Source organism: Argiope bruennichi, chromosome X2, assembly GCF_947563725.1.
Source record: "Argiope bruennichi chromosome X2, qqArgBrue1.1, whole genome shotgun sequence".
Taxonomy (NCBI): domain Eukaryota; kingdom Metazoa; phylum Arthropoda; class Arachnida; order Araneae; family Araneidae; genus Argiope; species Argiope bruennichi.
In genome coordinates this window covers 32,400,950-32,420,082 of record NC_079163.1, presented here as the reverse complement: position 1 = coordinate 32,420,082, position 19,133 = coordinate 32,400,950, and the positions used below count along the sequence as shown (strand labels likewise).

General features: G+C 28.5%; 1 protein-coding gene across 4 annotated transcripts in view; it reads left to right on the top strand.

The window, feature by feature from the left end:
* The window catches only part of LOC129960055 (palmitoyltransferase ZDHHC2-like), a 73,752-nt gene that overhangs the window by 41,032 nt on the left and 13,587 nt on the right, over positions 1 to 19,133 (top strand). Inside the window, exons 10-12 of one of the 4 annotated variants that reach the window (XM_056073104.1) lie at positions 3,236 to 3,316; positions 8,517 to 8,653; positions 15,078 to 15,151. In XM_056073104.1, coding sequence (XP_055929079.1) covers positions 3,236 to 3,316; positions 8,517 to 8,653; positions 15,078 to 15,115 — 256 coding nt within the window. In that variant the 3' untranslated portion in view covers positions 15,116 to 15,151. Of the gene's footprint in view, positions 1 to 3,235; positions 3,317 to 4,686; positions 4,999 to 8,516; positions 8,654 to 15,077; positions 15,152 to 19,133 lie in introns of those variants that run through there. The other 3 variants (XM_056073103.1, XM_056073106.1, XM_056073105.1) reach the window with 3 other exon arrangements.

Below are 19,133 nucleotides of genomic sequence, written 5' to 3'. Positions count from 1 at the left end.
TTTTTTATCGCTCCAAATTAACGCCAAGAAAAAAAATAACCCCCAGACTTCCGTGCGATTCCTCCTATTCGAAATAGATCTTCCCTACAGAAACCTGTTTCTATAACGCCCACTCTAAACATAAACATTTGTCTGGAAGTGTCCTTATGGACACACAGTAGTTCTGTAATTTTTTATCCTATCAAAAATCACAATACTTAGCTTTACATTGGCTTTCATATAAGAAACTTAGACATTAACATGAAGTTCTTTGAAATGATATGCAGTTATATGGTTCCATGTTTACACAAATTATCAATCACATAGAAGGTAAATAGGCTTGCCATTTATCTTTGTGCGATTATGGTAATCCGAATGATTTCTTCTTTCTTGAAATAATTTTAAATAAACCTGGATTACTTTTTAAATAAAATTAAAAAAAAGTTTTATAGAATTTAGCATTTTGTATTTAATGTCTTTGCAAAAATTGTTAATAACTTCTATATAATGATTTTGGAAATAATTTTTTTATTGTACAATCATTCAGAGCAATCTGAATAGTATGTACACAAATTTTGTTACTGATATGCCTATTAATTATAGTTGTAGTGTGCTCTGAATAGATCAACTTTTTTTTTTAAAATTCTTACCTTATGTGTTGATTTTTATATTTGACTCATGCAATTCCTTGTGGTTTGTAAGAAAATGATTATAAGAAAGAGGGGAAATAAGAAGAAGAAAGGGGGGAAATAAGAATTTTTCATTTTTTAAAAATGTTGCTCATGTACTGAAGTGGCGGTAATTCCTTACGCTTTGTCAAAAGCCCAAGATATTGCTTGAGGCATCACCAGCTGTGCTTGCTTCTTGATGTTAAATCATTTACTAGATACCCAATCTTTAATTCTATTGATTTTTGTCTTTCTGATTTTGGTGTTCGACTTTAATTTTACTTAGAATTACAAGTGACAAATTTGATCTCTAAGATAATATAAGAATTATATTCAATAAGATTTTTACATTTCTGGTCAGAGTTAGCCAACTCTCCAAGATTTGAAGAGCAACACTGTTGTTGTATTATTATTATGCAGATCCTATATGCTTACTATTTAATATTTGGCATCCATAAGAAAATGAAACTCATAGTACAACTTCAGTATCTCGAGAGTTTAGCTCACTATTGTGAATGACTTGTACATCAAAATAATGGAAATGACAATTTTGTGTTTCATATTGTCTTTTGAATTTTTTTATCGTGCTTGAAAAGAATCTAGCAACATGTAACTTTTCTTATTTGTCAGTTTATTATGTATACATCGATCTTCACAAATTAAGCATAATTGGTAATGAAGGAATCAGTAATATATAATGAAGGCAGCCTTAAGACGGAAAAAGTGATGTGCGAGTATAAACGGTGCCCTGAACTTCATTTTAAACAAGTGTGTTTGTGCGTAGATTTGAGGAAGTGTTTTGCTCATGAAGACATCAACTGAAATACTTTGATTAAAGATGAATTTTCACCTTCAATAGGCGATTCTTCAAAGTTATTTCGAACAAATTCACCATCATTTAATCTCATTTTTGTGTGTGGGTGTATAGCTTGTATCAATTATAGTTTCCAGTCCATCTATATTGAATATTTATTGATTTAACGTAGCTTCAATAGATACTCAGCTTCTTATTTAATAGACAGTAATGGATATTCGCCCCCCCCCCCGTATCTGGTATGAAAATAGGATTTCATGTTCATACTGGATATGGAAAAAAATTAGAAATATAAGACATTATTTATGAAAATTAGTTTTTCATACTCCTCTTGTGAAATTACAAAGATTGAAACAGTTGGTGATGTTTGTTAATTTCGGAAATCATGATAGATGCAAGTTGGAATTTATATTAATTCACGTCGTGTAAAATTTTTTTTTCTTTATTTAGGGTAAAATATGGAAATATTTCTCATATAAGGCTGCATTAATGTTAATGCAGCCTTATATGAATGTAAATGTTATATGTGTAAAATGTTAAATTTTTGGCATTGATGCTTTGCTGTGAAATTTAATTTCTCACATGTTAGGAAATAAGAAAATATATTGACATTGCTTAATCTACTGTTCTATCAATGTAAAAATCAAAACCATATATTTCTTTAAAACTATACTGAACAGCATTTTAAGAAAATTTATTTCATAATTATGATTAAGATTAAATATAGGTTCTTCTTAAGTTCTTACCTTTTTAAAAATATTTGCCTACTGATAATTGCACAGTGACATTTGTTGTTTCTAATCAGTGCAAACTTTTTTCTTCTATATTTATTCTGTTATGCTTACTGTTTTTCCATAGCATGAATTTGAAACCTAATATTTTGTTAAATGGCATGTAATTTTATTAAATTAAGATACTTTACTGATATGTATACTATTAATGAGTATAAATATGTACCAAATATAGATTTTGGATAGTTTGGCATAAACATTTCATTTTAAAAATTTGGTGCTAATTTTGAAGCATATTGCATTTACAAAATTGTTAGAGATCTTTTATATATATATATATATTCAAAAAGTTTCAAAATAAAACCTTCATCCTTATTACTTTAAAAAGATGAAGTTTTAAATTCACCAGTATATTTTAAATGTTAACAATTTTATAATTTTGAAAAACTTACTGATTTACAAATATATTTTTTGTTGTGAATGTGTTTTGCCAACATTTTGTGAATGCTTGCAAGGCAATATTTATGGAGTAGAATTAATGTATTTTCTAAATTTTTTCAATAAGACATGGTTTTCTTAGTTATAAAATTTAAATTTGATCGAAGGATGCTTGAATATCTATGATATTTGAAGTAAAAATTGTTCTTTTATTGCCAAAGTACCGAAAATTCCTTTTTTGTCCGTTTGTTAAAATTGTAGCATATCAGATTTTTGAAATTTTAATCCATTACAAAAGTGGTACCACATTATCTAATAAGTTACTTTTATGAACTGCTCCCAAATAAAATGATGAATTCTTCGATATTTTATGTCGTGTTAAACCAGGAAAGAAGCATATTTTAAATTCTTTCATGCTTTTTAAAGGATTTTGAAGGAAACTACTACTTTTTACTTCAACAAGAAATTTCAGTTTTTTTATGACCCGATAATGAATTGTTCTTAGCCTATGGGAATAAATTGCATTCTAAAGTAGAAAATTTTTTGAAAGTGTCAAGTTTCCAGTATTTTATTGATAATGTTAGTTATACACTTTTTTGCCATAGCTTGGGTAATGGTGTCGTCTTTCCCACTCGTACACAAGCAGGCAACTCCTATAATTCCATGGGCAACACTAATCCTACCAGGTTAGAGTTTTCCTCCTTTCTTTCGTGTTTGTTTTATATTTTACAGGGCTAGCTTTAACTGTCAATTAATTTTTAAAGTTTTAATTATGCGTCCTTATTTTTCCTTTCCAGTGTATCGGGAAATTTAAATATATTTGTTTATACTCCAAAGCATTACCTTTTTTGTATTCAAGACGGCATTTTATTTTGTATTTATTAAAGATTTATATATATGGTGTCCTGCTGATTTGACTTTAATCTGTGTATTTTTGTGCAAGTAGTTGTTTAATTTTTATTCCAAATTTCATTCACTAATATTATTGTATGTCTCATTTATTTCCGAGTTAATTTTTAGTAAGGAGAAAATTTTAAAATGTTTTTCAAACATCTTTGGTTCGTGTTTGTGTTCCAAAATAAACTAAATGTGAGAATTCCCTACATTTATAATTATTTCCAAATTATTTTAATCTGTAGTCTTTTGTTAGCCATCTTTTCAGAATGTTTTTCTTTTTATTAGACATATTAGATTTAGATTTGAAGACTTCTGAAAATTTATTGCATGTAAATTTATTACTTCCCTTTATGCTCGTTTGTTTCAATCTTTCATATTTGCATCTGCCCCCACCTCTTTTTTAGGATTTTTCCCAAAACATATATAATATGGTTAGCTATAGAATATTCTGAGATAGGCTGCTAGTTTCACTATATATAATTTCTGTTAAAATTTGGAGAGTCAAACATTATTAATTTTTGTTCTATTACCATTTTTTAGTAACTAGAAATATATAGCCATTGCATAAATGGCTAAATACAGTTCTTCATTTCATATAATTGCTCATTTAAAATTCAGCTGTTCTGTAGTTTCTCTTAAAAACACGTAAACAAATGTAATTGGGTATCAAAATAAAATTTTTGAGTATCTTAGTTATTTAATTCTTGAAACTTTCTTACTAATCTTGCATTGGCATTGACATCTGCTCTTTTTTATGTTTTGTTTTAGTTCAATGTTTTAAATTTACGTTTTGTTCCTAGTTACCAAATTTTCTTTAATTTTTTTGGAATATTAATTTTTTTCTCATAAATATTATTTGAATTATGAAATTTTGTTAGTGAAATGAATTTGAAAGGTAGTTTAATTTTTTAGAGGCCTATAGTGTTTAGTTTTTAAAAAAACTGCCCTCGGTATATGTTGTTTAATATTTAGAATTAATTTTCAATATTTTTGTAACTCGAACTAGCCCTGTGAAATTATTCTTGTATATTATTGTAATTATACATTTGTTATACTGAGGGAATCGTTTTTACCCATCCTCTTAAAATTCTCTTTCTGATATGTTTATTTTTAAATTAAATTTTAAAACAACATTGTAATTTTAAATTTCCCATTTCAGTGATATTCAGGTAGAAACAATGTAGAGTTGATTGAGGGCAGAAGGGCAGCTGAGTGAGGCAAGACAAAAAAAATCTTCTGCTTGATAAAACGTCAAAAGAGGGACTGTGGTTGTAGTTACTTAAATGCTTTTTAATCAAATGAAATATTCCTGAATATTGTTTTATATTTTAAATTATTATTTAGATCTTTGCTTTTGTATGGGGTGTAGTTATCTCAAATACTGGAATCATAAATTGTAAATAGAAATTTAATATAGTTTAGTTTTGTTCATGTATTTATTTTTCTTTTTAAAATAAAATTTTTATTTTGTTGTGTGGATGTTTCTTTTCCTTTTTAATGTTTTTAAATTTGAACGTATATGTGTTGTGTTAATATAATATATTTTACTATGGATATGCATGGTTATAGTAGCATTCTTTTTTATAAAATAAGTCATTTTTAAAGATTTTTCATTATTTTGAGGGTTTTAGGAGAAACAGAAATTCTGAATCATGTGTAATTGTTTTTAATATTTTATTTAAATATATATAACAATTTCTTAATATAAAAAGGGGTGCTGTGGATCAGTATTTTCTTAGTTAACTTACTATTCTTAGAAATGTGCTCAGAATAATTTCACTCAATTGTCCATCTGCCTTATCATTTTATCCTCAGAATAATTATTCAAGGCACTTATTTAATAAAGTGCAAAGCTTTAAAAGGAATGTTTATTGATATTTTCGTAATTATTTTTGTTCAATTATGCATGTGCATGAAATGTTTTTCTGTGAAACATTTATAATAAGAAACTATATAAAACCAAGAAAATTCTGTTGCCTTTTTCTCATTAGTTTATGAAGAGTGTTAATAACTTGTCGATCTTTTGCATTGTGCTTATCTGCATTTCTCATTAGAAAAGAGAAACTGTTTAGCGTTGAAAGTGTGTGGAATTAAGGAAATAAATTTTTAAACTCATAATCCACTCAAATATTAATATAGAATTGCATCATTAATGCATGGTAATTTATGTGTGTAATTCATTTTGAAATTTATCGATATTTTTTAAATGCAACTGCAGTTTTGGAACTTATGTAATGTTTTAAGTGCTCTGTCATTTATATGCAGTTCCTTCAAGAAACATTGTTTTATTAATAATTTTTTCGTTTAAAATAATTCTAGTTTCTCTTAAATAGAGTATAATCATTTTTTTTTCCATTTGTGACTTTTGTATTAAAAACATGGTGAAAAGAATTAAATTCAAATTCTTATGAGTTTAATGAACAGAGTGAAATCGAAATCATGTTTGCCTGTTCAATTGTTAAAAGCTCTAATTTATCGGTATCTGTTATTTATTATCTTCAAGGTAAATATTACTTAAAATTTTTTTGTGGTAACACAAGCTTAATTGCTTGTAAAATAAATAAAATAACGAAAATAATTTATTTTTCTTATTTTAAAAATGATTATAGTTGAGAGAAAAACAAACCCTGAAGTATTATTCTTAATTTGTAAAACAGGAATGTTTCGCTGAAAAAAATTTCCATGAGGAGTAATATGATTTTTCTTCATCTACTAAGAATCTAATAGTCCAACCGCATTAAAGCTATCATCATTTTATATTCTTTGCCAAGTTATGACGTTGGTTATAAAATGCATGAATTTAACTGTAGTTAAAATCTGAAGTAAGAGAAAGATGCAAAAGTCAGTCCATTCTGTATTTTTTTTTAACGAGAATTGGATCATTTCTTTTTAATTTAAGCTGTTGTATGTTAATCTGGTCATTGACTTAGATCTATATTTTGTTTTGAAGTCAAAGGTATTCTGGGAAGAATGGTAATTTGTATTAAATTAGACTTAATAAGGTTACTTACACTAATTAGTCAATTAGTCAAATTTCTCTGTACCAATTTAAATGAGCATGATTATTATTATGGAAAATACATTTTGTCTATGCAAACTGAAGGAAATTAAATTTTTGCTTTATAGAAAAGGGTGTTTAAAAAATGATAGTATTTGATTAAATTTAAAATAATATTTTATATTGCCTTAATATACAGTAGTATAATCTCTTAACTACTGTTTTGATTCCTTTGCATAAATATTCCAGAAATTGCAATTAACTTTTTTTATTGTGTCTTTTTGTCTGTTAGCTTTTTTAAGCAAGAATTTCATTAACTTCATAATGAGCAGTTGTTGATTTAAAAATACCCAAATGTGTTGCCATCCTACTAATTAAAAAAAATTAAATATTTCATAAGCAGTTTCATTTAACATTCTGTATTGTTTTTGTGTTTGAAACTGGTAAAAGTTGTTTCCTTTCATTTTAATTTAAGCATTTTGTACAACTACCTATAATATATTAAATACAACTATATAAGAATTGTTCTGACAAAATTATTGAAGATTTTTGTTATTGTTTTTTAAATGTCCCAGTTATTATCTTAGAATAAATTTAAACCTCCCCCCTTTACATAATTTTTTAATGAATATTATGCATTCTCTATTGATGTTGTATAAATTGATATATTAGGGAATTAAGGATAGGGTAACTAATTATGATATGCTTTTGTTGACAATATCTCCACTATCATTTTTAAATACATTTTTTATATATTATGATTATGCATTACATGCGCACACCTCTTAGAAACATCAGCTTTTCCATTTTTTTTCTTCTTTCTACTTGTTGATTTAGTTTTAGCTATTTAGCATTACTCTGTTTCCTTTTCCCTTAATTTTCAAATGATTTCCTCTACTGACAATTTATCCTATGACTAAAAGATTTTTCGTTTAAGATCTTCCTAGGTTGCTTTATTTACGAAATCTGTTTTATGCAATGGATGTGAATGCATCAATGCCAAATATATTTTCATTTAATTCTAAAAGCATGTTTGGTTTTAGTATGTATTGATTACTATATATTATTCACTAAAAGAACAGATGTGCATGACCTATTGGCAACTGTTTGAAAGAATTCTTGTTGAAATAATTCTTCTGTTATAATTATAGTCTGTGTATTTTCTATAGACGGTTCAAGATCACATTTTCTACCGCGTTACTGGTACCAGACAATGAATAACGAGGTAGAAAATGTGACCTTGAACCGCCTATTGAAAATGCACAGACTACAGAAAAGTCTCAAGTGGAAAATCTTAGCCAACTTAAAATATTTAACAGTTGAGCAGAATTCGTTATTTTAGAAAATTTTTCTTTGATTAAAGAACTTGTTTGTTAAAAAAAGAAAGTGTAGAGAAATCAGTTTTATTGACTTTTTTTTTAAAGAAGCTCTTACAAAGGGCAATTCAATAACTGTGTTGCGGAATACAAAAGTTTTCTCTACATGAAAGGTTATTGGATAATCAAATGATGTCAATGGCATGTACATTTAATGCAACATTCTATGTGTAATATGTATTTGAAATATTTATGAAATGCATAAATAATTAAATTCTCTAAAAAGTTTGTCTTTTCAATACATAAATTCCTTATGAGGAATTTCCAGATTGCTAGAAATATTTCAATCAATTTTGTTTGCTGGATACTTGCTTGAATCAGCATAACATTCTAATTTTATATGACATATTTTTTTGCTATTTACTGTTTATTTTTTTCAATCAAAGTAATGTTTAAATTATAAACTGGTGGAATTAAATGTGAAAAATTGCAGCTGAGTATTGTGGCAAATGGCATTTATTTTTCATGCTTATTTATATATTAGTAAAAATGGCATGCATTTGTAAAAAAAAGTATTTAGTATGCATGAGTATATGTTTTTGTTTTTCTTTTATGCTGTTTTTGCTGCTCGTTATGGAAAACCTGTAATTCATTTTTCCCCCGAATCTTTTTTAGTCATGGAGATGGTATAAGTTTTCCACAGAAAACTATTGATGAAGTTGAAGGTGGTTTATTAGATAAAAGAACAAATTGGGTCGATGATGAAAGTGATGATGCAGGGAAAGTAACTTTTGGAAAAATATATGAATCTGGTAAGATATACATCTTATTTAATCTTGCATATCTGAATTTGTTTTCACAAATAACTTTTTGAAATACCTTATGATTGGAGTTGTTTTATTCAGTATGTAAAATGCCATCTGTTCCTCTATTTTTACTGCCTTAATGTTTTTTGTTTTTATAATTTTGCTCTTTTTTGTATTGATTGTAAATAGCATTTCTCTCTACTCCCCAAAAAACAATAATTACTCATTAAGTCAATAGAATGTTTTAATTTGTTTTTATTGTCATTTAATTATGATGATTATTTCTTTTGATTATGTTCATGGTTTCTTTTTCCCTTTTTGTAGCATTATAATTATATAATTTATGTTTAGATTTTTTTTTTTGCCTTGTTATTTTTGTTGATTTTTGAACAATCTGCCTTTGTTAATCCTCTCCCTCATCTAAATAAATGCTAATTATTATTTCAAAAAGTTATTTTAGTCCATTTTGTGATTTTGTTATGTTAGGTGACAGTTTTAAAATTGGTATGGATTCAAAAGATTGTGAGGGAAATTGTCTTAGAAAGTGGTGAGAGATATAAAAGGAACAAAGTTACTTGATCATCGCATTTTATTTAATCTTCAAACAATGATTAAAATCATTCATCATATATTTCTGATTTATTTATTTTTCATTTTTTGAGCTTTGAACCCTACTTCAAATTTCTTTCATTTGAAATAAGTAAAATATTTTAACTAATGTATGCTTTCAGTAGAAATTCGTAGAAGGATTTACTTGTAAATAGTTTAATTTTATTGCAAGGTTAAAGTCTTTTCTATTAAGTTCTCTTTTTTCCTGTTCTTTAGTACTTTTGACACAACATCGTAAGTTGTGTATAACATTTGATTAGCTCTTGTTAAAAAAATCTGTACAGAGATTTGGTGATGTTTCTTTAGTACTGTTGATATGTAACTTCGTATAACATTTGATTTGTTCTTGTTTTTACAAAATCTGTATTGAGATTTGGTGATGTTTCTGATTAGTAATTTTCCAAATAGTTATAGAAGCAGTCACTGTTGCAAAACTTCCAATAAGTTAGAAAGAATTTGTTAATAATTTAAATAATCACTAACGAGCTGTTCGCCTATCAATTATACATTTCAAATAGCTGGCAAAGCTACATAACCAATTCTCCAGCTAAAATTACCACACCGATTTCGTTAATTTTTATTTCATATGAAAATTGATGACGTCTGGATATGTCATCAGTAGTTTCCTGCTCTTCACCAATGTTCATTTCTAAGAAATATTTCAAAAGTACTTCTTCACTCTATATTCTTTGGGGTGGGGAAATCCTTAACAGAGCTCCCCATTTGAAATGTCTTGTATACTGATTTCGCCAGTTTTTATGTCAAATGAAAGCTTATGAACTCTGGATATGTCGTCAAGGGTCGTTTACCCCCTTCCCTTGGTTTTCGAGATATATTGCATAATAAAACTTGGACAGAACCCCCAAAGCATCAACGACAGTATCAATTTCTCCAATTTTCGTTGTCAATTAATTTCGCCATTTGGATCACTAAACAATCAATGTTCTATCATTAGCTTCCAATCTTAATTTAAATTAGCACTTCCTTTTGTTTCGATAAGATATTTTCCATGTTTATATCAATACAATTAATATGGTCGGCGAAAGCAGTTATATTAATAAAGTTAATTTTTTCATGACAGTCATCTTTAATAAACTACATCTAATCACATCAAGAATATTATTTTAAACTAGTCGCCTCTGAAAACCAAATAAATTAAATATATCCATTATTTCCCGTTGATTCACCGGAGATATCGGTTTTTATTTAATTTCAGATAAATTGTTTGGATAAATCACATCCATGATTTTGCCGAATTGTTGGACATAAACACCGTCTTATTTTAATTAAGTTTTGTTTATTGTGTACATGAACCTTTCTATTGGAGACCAGTCTCATAGCGTTATTAAAAATGTAAATGTACGTTTCTTCAAATTTCGCGGTATTGTAACCATTTTTTTATCTGTCTTGTAAACTACAGAATTTTTTATATATATATATAATCTTTAACTTTAACAATGGAAGAAAATCACGTGATCAGATAGTAGTTGATGAAATAATGAAAAAGGGTTTGAATTTCAGGGCAAAAATGTAATCTGTTGTTGGAAGTTAGGGAAAAGATTATTTTTGAAAATTGCTGAAACTCAGAAAAAATTTACACGACTATTAATAAAAAGGCAATTTTGAAACAGTATATATTCATTACATTTACGAAAGGTATTGTGGAAAAGCGTTAAAATTCAGTTTAATTTTTAATTAGAAATTCAAAACAAAAAAACTTGTAAATCGAGTAAACGCAGGGAATATTAAAATCGTCTAAAAAATAGGGGAAATGCAGGGAATTTTGAAATTTTCCTTGATAACCGGAAAAGTATAGATAATTTTAAATTTCTTAGTTTTTAAGCAAAAAAATTTTGATCTTTTTAAACATTTCAAGAATAAAAACGCTAAAAACGAAGCTCTAAAAACCAAACAATATCATTCGCAGAATCTCGTCCCTTTTCTTCTATTTTGCATGCATCAATCCAATTTTCAATAGTGTCTACAGCTAATTGAATACTAGTGGGAGTTATTGAAATTGAGCAGAGACATTTTTTAACGAAATATTTTATATTTGTGAAGAATATGATAAAGTATTTGAATGCACATTCAAAACTTTTCCTATTTTAAAAGCTGTCTTATTAAAATCCACTTTTATTGAAATACAATGAAGTATCAATGTGAAAGCGAATGACAGATTTGCTTTTTTATTCCAAAGTACAAATTTCCTCAGCATGTCGAGAATTTGCAAAGATACAATTTGAAATATTCCTGAAAAAAGCTGAAAAGCAAATACAAAGAGCAGCTTGATTCATTTAATTAAGAAATTCGTTTAGACGATTTTTATTCTAATGTTTTTAGGTCCAAAGAATTTTCTAATTTTTGGGTAGTCGTAAAAATATTATATTGTCACATAGCAGTGCAAATCTGGAAAGTGGATTTGATATCAAAAGAATCATACTTATTCAAACGCTGAAAGAAAATTCTTTAACCGGACTATGAACTGTGTATTATTCCATAAGCTTTTATGGAGGTGTCTTAAATGTTCCGATCTCAAGACATATGTTACAGTATGCAAAATTAGCACATATGAGATATTATGAAACTTTAGAAAAGCAGAAAAAGTTTCTGAAAAAAAAAAAGTAGAATTCAACAAATGCAAAACAACTTTACAAATTAAGTTGTAGAAGAAAATAAATTGAATCTAATAACTGAAAAATCTACCGATTTTGCAGAAATCCATGCTCAAATGTATAAATTGACAACGCGCCGCTTTTTTTTTTATGCTTTTTGTTAAGTAATCATTAAATAATTTGAATCATAGTTTGAATAATCTGAATTTTATTTTACCTGGGTCCTTAATTTTGTATGACTCTAAATCGTAGAGCTCTAGACAAGTAATCAATATTTTTTTTTCCTTACCATGTGAATTTTTCTTGCTAAATTCTAGGCAATAAATAAAGAAAAATTGTTTTTCTGTATGTAAATATGAACATATACAGGGTATCTCAAAAACCTTGACCGCGGCTTTTATTCCTTAAATATTGATCCTAGACATATACTGTAAATTACAAAGTTGTGTAAGAAAAGGTGTAAAATGTTATGAAATCGATTAAAATTTTCAGGGCATTAAACTTTAAAAAATACAAAATTTAAATTTTTATACGGACCCCGTACAAAAAAATTCCCAATGAATAAAACGTGTCCCATCCTCTAATAAGGTCATGTACAAAACTTCATCATGAAAATTCTCAAAGATATGTTAAAACAAAGTTGGAGAAGGATCAATCGCAAATTAAAATGCAAATGTTTATAGCTTCATTGCAGATGACGCTACTTAGGAATGCATCACATGAAAATTAAATATGCTTCATGTCTTCAATTTTAAATACAAATTTTAAAATCTATGCTTCTATTTTAAATCTATGCTTTAAAATTTTATATCATGAATTACAGAATATAACTTAAAAATAGCTCAGTCAGTGAACTTGTAAAAAATCTTATGTAATCTTTCATTAAAGTAATCTTTCCTTAAATTTATTATTTCTACACATTTTTAATACTTTTGAACCAACAAATAGTAAAATTATTATTTATTTAATCATTACTTACTTTGTTAATTTGTGTACGACCCCTAAAATACGAACATCCGACATGATTTTTTTCTCTTTGCGAACTCATATCCAGGCATCGAAAAGTGGTTTAAGTCAGCATTTATGTAGTTTCATATCTTTGAAACTTTTTGTGATAAAATGCTGAAATTTCGTACATGACTTTATTAGAGGATGCGGGCCATTTTACTCCTTGTGGAAATTTTTTGTACGGAGTTCGTATAAAAATATAATTTTTGTATTTTTTAAAGTTTAATCCTTTGAAAACTTTAATTGATTTCATAGCAATTTGCACCTTTTTTTACGCAACTTTGTAATTTACAGTATATGTATACGATCAATATTTCAGGAATAAGAGCCGCGGTCAAGGTTTTTGATAAAAAAAAGGGTTGGTATTGCTATTCTACTGTAAATAACGCACTTCCTCTTATACTGTGTATACATACATACAGGCGAACATATAGGGATTTTTATCCAGATTTGAGTGGGAACCGTGAAATCGCTCAGAGGTATACATTTCAGCCCTCAATGTATATATGTGCTAAATTTGGTATCTGTATGTTAAACCATCTGGCCTGAAGAGTGGCAAAACACACACACACACACACACACACACACACACACACACACACACACACACACACACACACACACACACACATCTGTTATTAGTAAAGATTATACTTACACAATAATGATTGAGCATTCTGTTTGGTTAGCTCTAATGTAAAATGACAAAATGACTACAATAACAGTTTCTGAGGTTGAAGATTCTGTCAATTTTTTTTAATGTCTCTCGAAAATGACAGGAAGAGAGTTATGGACTATTGTCGATGTATCTAGAGGCCATAAGCATTCATATGAAAAAAAAAAAAAAATCTGGAGAGCTCTGTTATGGACTTTCGCCGTATAGAATGTGCATTAAAGGATTTCTTTTTCAATTTCTACTAAAAAAAGAAGAGTGTAAGAGGGCAAGTGATCTTTGATGACATATCTAGATGTCATAAACTTTCTTGCAAAAAAAAAAAAGTGTGTGTGAGAGAGAGAGAGAGAGAGAATGGAAATTGGTTTTGTGGTTGAGGTTGGGCAATCGATTCATAGGTTTTTCTTATTATTTTAAATATATAGATGTTCATTTTTCTTAATACAAAAATCTCCTTAGTAAATTGCCATGTTTAATTGATTTACTAGATCAGTATTCCATTTTTAAGCTTCAATAAATATGATGGCAGCTGCATAAATTTTAACCAAAATCTAAATGCTTTGAACTGACATCTATCTTTCTAGCTCTCTTCATTAGTAGTTGGTTATTTACACTTTGATAAAGGTTTACTTGTACGATTATTAGTGAAAAGTATACCGTAATCTTCCGGGCATAAAGACATAAAAGCATTTTGATGTCCTTTCCCTTCCTAAAAAACGAATCACGTTCTTTCCCACCACATTGATGTTACTCTTAATTATTATTATTCCTCTTTCAATTTCATTTCCAATTGTGACTATAAAGACTTTTTTAATAAAGACAAATTGCTAGTGCAAAATAAATTTGGCCATAAAAAAAAAAGGTCAGTTGATGAACACCGTGTTCAAGTTTGATGTCTTCTGTTTCAAGAAAGTATATATATACTAACTGAGATTTTGTTTTTTCTTTCTGTAAAGTTAGTTATGACCTATTTCTTTTAGCGTCTAAATATTTGGGTTTACTGATATATATATTTAAGTTTGATACATTAAAGAGTTTAATAACATTTGATGGATTTTGTGAACTAAATATTTTTATGATATCAGTAATTAAAAATAAATATTTAAAACAGAACGCATAAAGCACTTGTCCTTAATATGCATTATGTGTAGTCTCCTCTGAAAGTCATCTATCTGACAAATAATATACAGAAATGTTGTCTAATTTTATTAGATAACATTACTGGAAACGTTTCTATGAAGGTTTCGTGTAATATTAAAATTTTCAAATAATTTGATTATCTCAATATTTGCAAAATGATATTTAATTATTGTGAGTAAAGACTATTGTTTTCAAAGGAGATTTTATTTCTTTACTCGTCTGATTATTGTACCCATCTGCAGAGCTTAAAATTATTATTATTTATATGTAAATTTGGCAGACAATGCACATTCCGCATGGATGTCAAGTACTTTTAGCATAACATTTTTTTTTTCAACTTTGAAAATTGACATTTTCGATTTACTCCACTATTGCTTCTTTTTACTAGATAAAGTGTGTTATGAAGTAATTAGTACAAAGGCATAAGGACAACTAAGGAACATAGGGCCTAATGATGTCTAGGTTAGTCGCTTTTAAAAATACTTGTTTTATTTATTTATTTTTTTCCTCACCAAAATGTTTTATATTTATATACTCTTTATTTATTTTTAATTTATTAAAAATTTTAAAATGTGCATCAGTCTTAAATGCTTGATTCCAATTTTTAAAATATTTGATATTCTCTGGGATATTTGAATTCTGGGAAATTTAGAAAATGTTGTCAATTGCTATTGAATATATGATTTCATTGGAAATAAAGCTCTTTGTATAATATGATTGATTTCATTCTTATTTCATTTCTTTTTATTGTATAAGATTAAACTAATTAAGCTTTATTGATTATAAATAAACTGTTCAAACATCCAAATTAATGCATGATTTATATTGTTTTTATATCATGATTTATTTATAAATGGACTAAGTATTTTCGCGAAGTTTAAATATCTGTTCACATTTGCTCTAAATGTTGTTTTCTTTCAATTTCGAATCTTATTCAATTGCATTAAATTCTCATTTTCCGTTAATCCGTCGCAAATAGTTATTACATTTGTTTTGGAACATATATCATTTGCGTTTAAAGGCAGTATTTATTAAGATGTTAGACTTATAGATGTGGTAAAAGTTTGTGAGATGTAGCATTTTATGAAAATGTTGTGAAGTTTCCAGGTTTTTCTTGAAGATCTGTCTGTTTTGCAGTGTGAGAAGCCGAGATAAGAGGTTGACTCTTGAAAAGTCCTGTTTCAAATTACCTACCGATTTCAGGCTGTTTTGTATCAGGAATTTGTATTATTGTGTTTAGTGTGATTGACCGTTTTATTTGAAATGTTGTAGATATTTATCTTTTCAAACGAATTATTTATTCATACTGTATCGCTGTTGTGAAACATTTAAGTAAATATACAAGCAGATATAGGACTGCTCTGCAGACTAAAAGAAGTGAATGTATAAGAAAGAAAGGAAAATTTTCATTGAGTGTTGAACTACCTTTTATTTGATGACATTATATGCATTGAGGTCGTTTTTACTTTAAAGAAGATATGTAGCTATTCTTCTTGCACAGCAGTCCTCCGAAAGTGTTGAAGTAAATTGGAGTTCAAAGTTTTTACTGCAAAGACCTCTGAATTTTCATTTTTGTGATCAAAGAGAAGAGATGGGCGGATGATATGAACTATTTTACTGTAATGCCTTTTTAACCATGCTTGAACACATCAAAATAAACAAACAGAGCATTGTTTATTTTATTATTATTGTATGACTGGTTTCTATTGTGAAAATAAAGTCTCTACAATAGGAAGTGCATGGTATTAAGCATGCTCTTGGAATTAGCAGTTTAGATTTACGGATACAGAATAATTTGTGAACCAATGCCACATTGCGATTTTGCAGCCAATATTAACAAGGGGAAATTAAATAAAACCTTCATTGTTCACAGTTGATCGGAAACTACTTAGAGCCTTTTCTGGGTGTTCTTCAGACTTAAGTACTTTCACAGGTCTGAAATAGGATGACATAAAATTAAACAGATCAGATAACTTGTTGCCATTGTTTTAATGCTCATATTAAATGAGTTTTATGTAACAGATCTGCTTCACAGAATTACAAGATGTCTTTGTAAATAGTCTATATGTAATAACTGTTGGCAGCATGGAATTCTACAGAAATTTTAATTAAAATGGATCCTGGAAATGATTATTCATTAAGATGCCATCTGGTGTATAAATTACTTATGCTGTCAAACCTGTATGGGTTTCAACAATCATCTCTCCTTATCAGTCGTTTTTGTCTTTCATTTGCTGCTATGCTCTGAATATAAGATTTTATCATCTGCTATGCATGCTATCATAATGACTAATATTGTGTTTCTTGTACATCCATAAAAGTTTGCAGTTTCCAGAACTGGATGACTGGCTCCTGCTGAATACCATCCAATATCCATGTAAAGACTGATAATTCCTTTTCATTGTAACTAGGTAGCAGGCTCCCCCTCCCCCATAGTACTGTATCTGTATTACTGATGTTAAATGTAGCATAATTTTTCTAAAGTGTTCAATTTATTTTCATGTTTACAAAATTTCAGTTCTATATTTCGAAATAGATTTGTCCATTTTAATTGACTTTCTTCAGCAAAAATTAAGAAATTTCGGAATAAATTACGCCTTTGAGATTTGTGAGATATATGTAAAAAAATTTGGTTACAAAAGAAAGAGGCAAATGAGGCAAAATCGCTAGCTGATACGAAGCAAGAAATCTTTGGCATGGGGGAAGTCTTTTTAGATATGAATGTCTTATTTAAAAAAGTTTTTAAAAAATGCAATTCGACACGATTAGGAATCAACTGAAAATAAAAACTGATATCCTTTCTGCTATTTTTGTCATAGTTACCATTCAACAATTAAATCTGGAACAGAAAATTGAAATAGAGAAAATAAGAACTGTCCAACAATTAGATAAAGTAAAGACATATTAGGTAAAGTCAAATTAATTTGGAAATAAGCTTAATTTAAAAATTCAGTGTTTTGGATAATTTAAATAAATTGAAGCTCAACTCAGTCATAAATACTGCCAGCCTGTTCTTTATCTTTTAAGATGTGAAACATTCTTTTGATTATTATTCAAAGTAGAATTTTAGGTAATTGTTTTCAAGAAGAAATTGCACAAAATTGTGAAATATTATGAATATCCTGTAGTTTTTTTCGATCGTTACAAAGATCTGAAAATTTTCAGTCAGAAAAGAATGCCAGTCTGCTTTTATCCTAGAAATTCACTTGTTGAAAAACTTCTGGCTTATTGCAGAAAGTGGCTAAGAAATTGACAGATCAGGTTCACTTCAATAACTGCAAACGATACTCAACTGTTGACGCTTCTTTCTATGTTAAAAATATAGAAAACTTGGTCATATAGTTATTTATCATATACTTTTTGAGACTTCTGAAATTCAGCAAATATGGACTTCCCTTTATACAAGGTGATCAAAATTCAAACACGCCTACTCTGAGCTCTCTATACAGCGAACTACTCAGCGTAAAGGCTCCAAAATTGGTGATCATACTATTCAAAACATGAGGAGACGGCTGCGCGAAAAAAAAAAAAAATAGTTCCAGAAACACTGAGAGATGGCGCTGTACAACAGAAAACATGCTGAAAAGATACAAATAATCACACAAAAAACACGCGGCATGGAATTTTTCCTTTCTAGTTTCTATTGCAAAAATGAAGGAGGAAAAAATGAAGAAACTGAAACTGTCATTATAACTGCAATTTCGCTCTGTAAGCACAAAAATTTGCATAAATCTTTGGTTTGCTGGTACTGTTCTAGGCATAAAAGGGATAAAGTTGGGAAAATGCTATTCTTTTCAGCGATGGCTTTGCGCTTTGTTTGTGAAATTGTTTTATGAAAACAAAGGAAATGCTGCAGCTACGCTTTTTCAAGTTTCGTCGACTTGAGAATTTACGCAAAGCACCAGCAGGTACCCAAACATGCTAAAAAATTTGCTGTACCCCAAATGCAACAGCGCCAATGTCTTGATATAATTAACTTTCTTCAAGATGAAGCGCCTCCACTCATTGGACTCCATGTACAGCAATTTCCTCGACACATTCTACTAATGATAGAGTAATTAGTCGTGCGTTACCGGTAACCTAACCATCTCGTTCTACACATCTTAATCCCTGCGATTTTTGGCTTTGGGCATACTTAAAAAATCTTGTTTAACGAGGACGTCTGGTAACTTGGAAGATTTGAAAGACAATATCACTCTGCATGTGAGAAGCATCTCAATCGACCAATTAGAATACGCAGTTGAACAAGCTGTCCGCAGAATGCAGATTTTACATCTGGAAGAAAAGAATCAAATTGAGCAGTTTCCGTTGCATCGATAAGGTCTTTGTGATTGAATGTTTGATACATTAGAATAAAATGTGTTACAAATGTGTGTTTTGAATCTTTTCAGCCTACTTTTTGTTGTACAGCGCCAACCATCGGTGTTTCTGGAACTAATTGTTT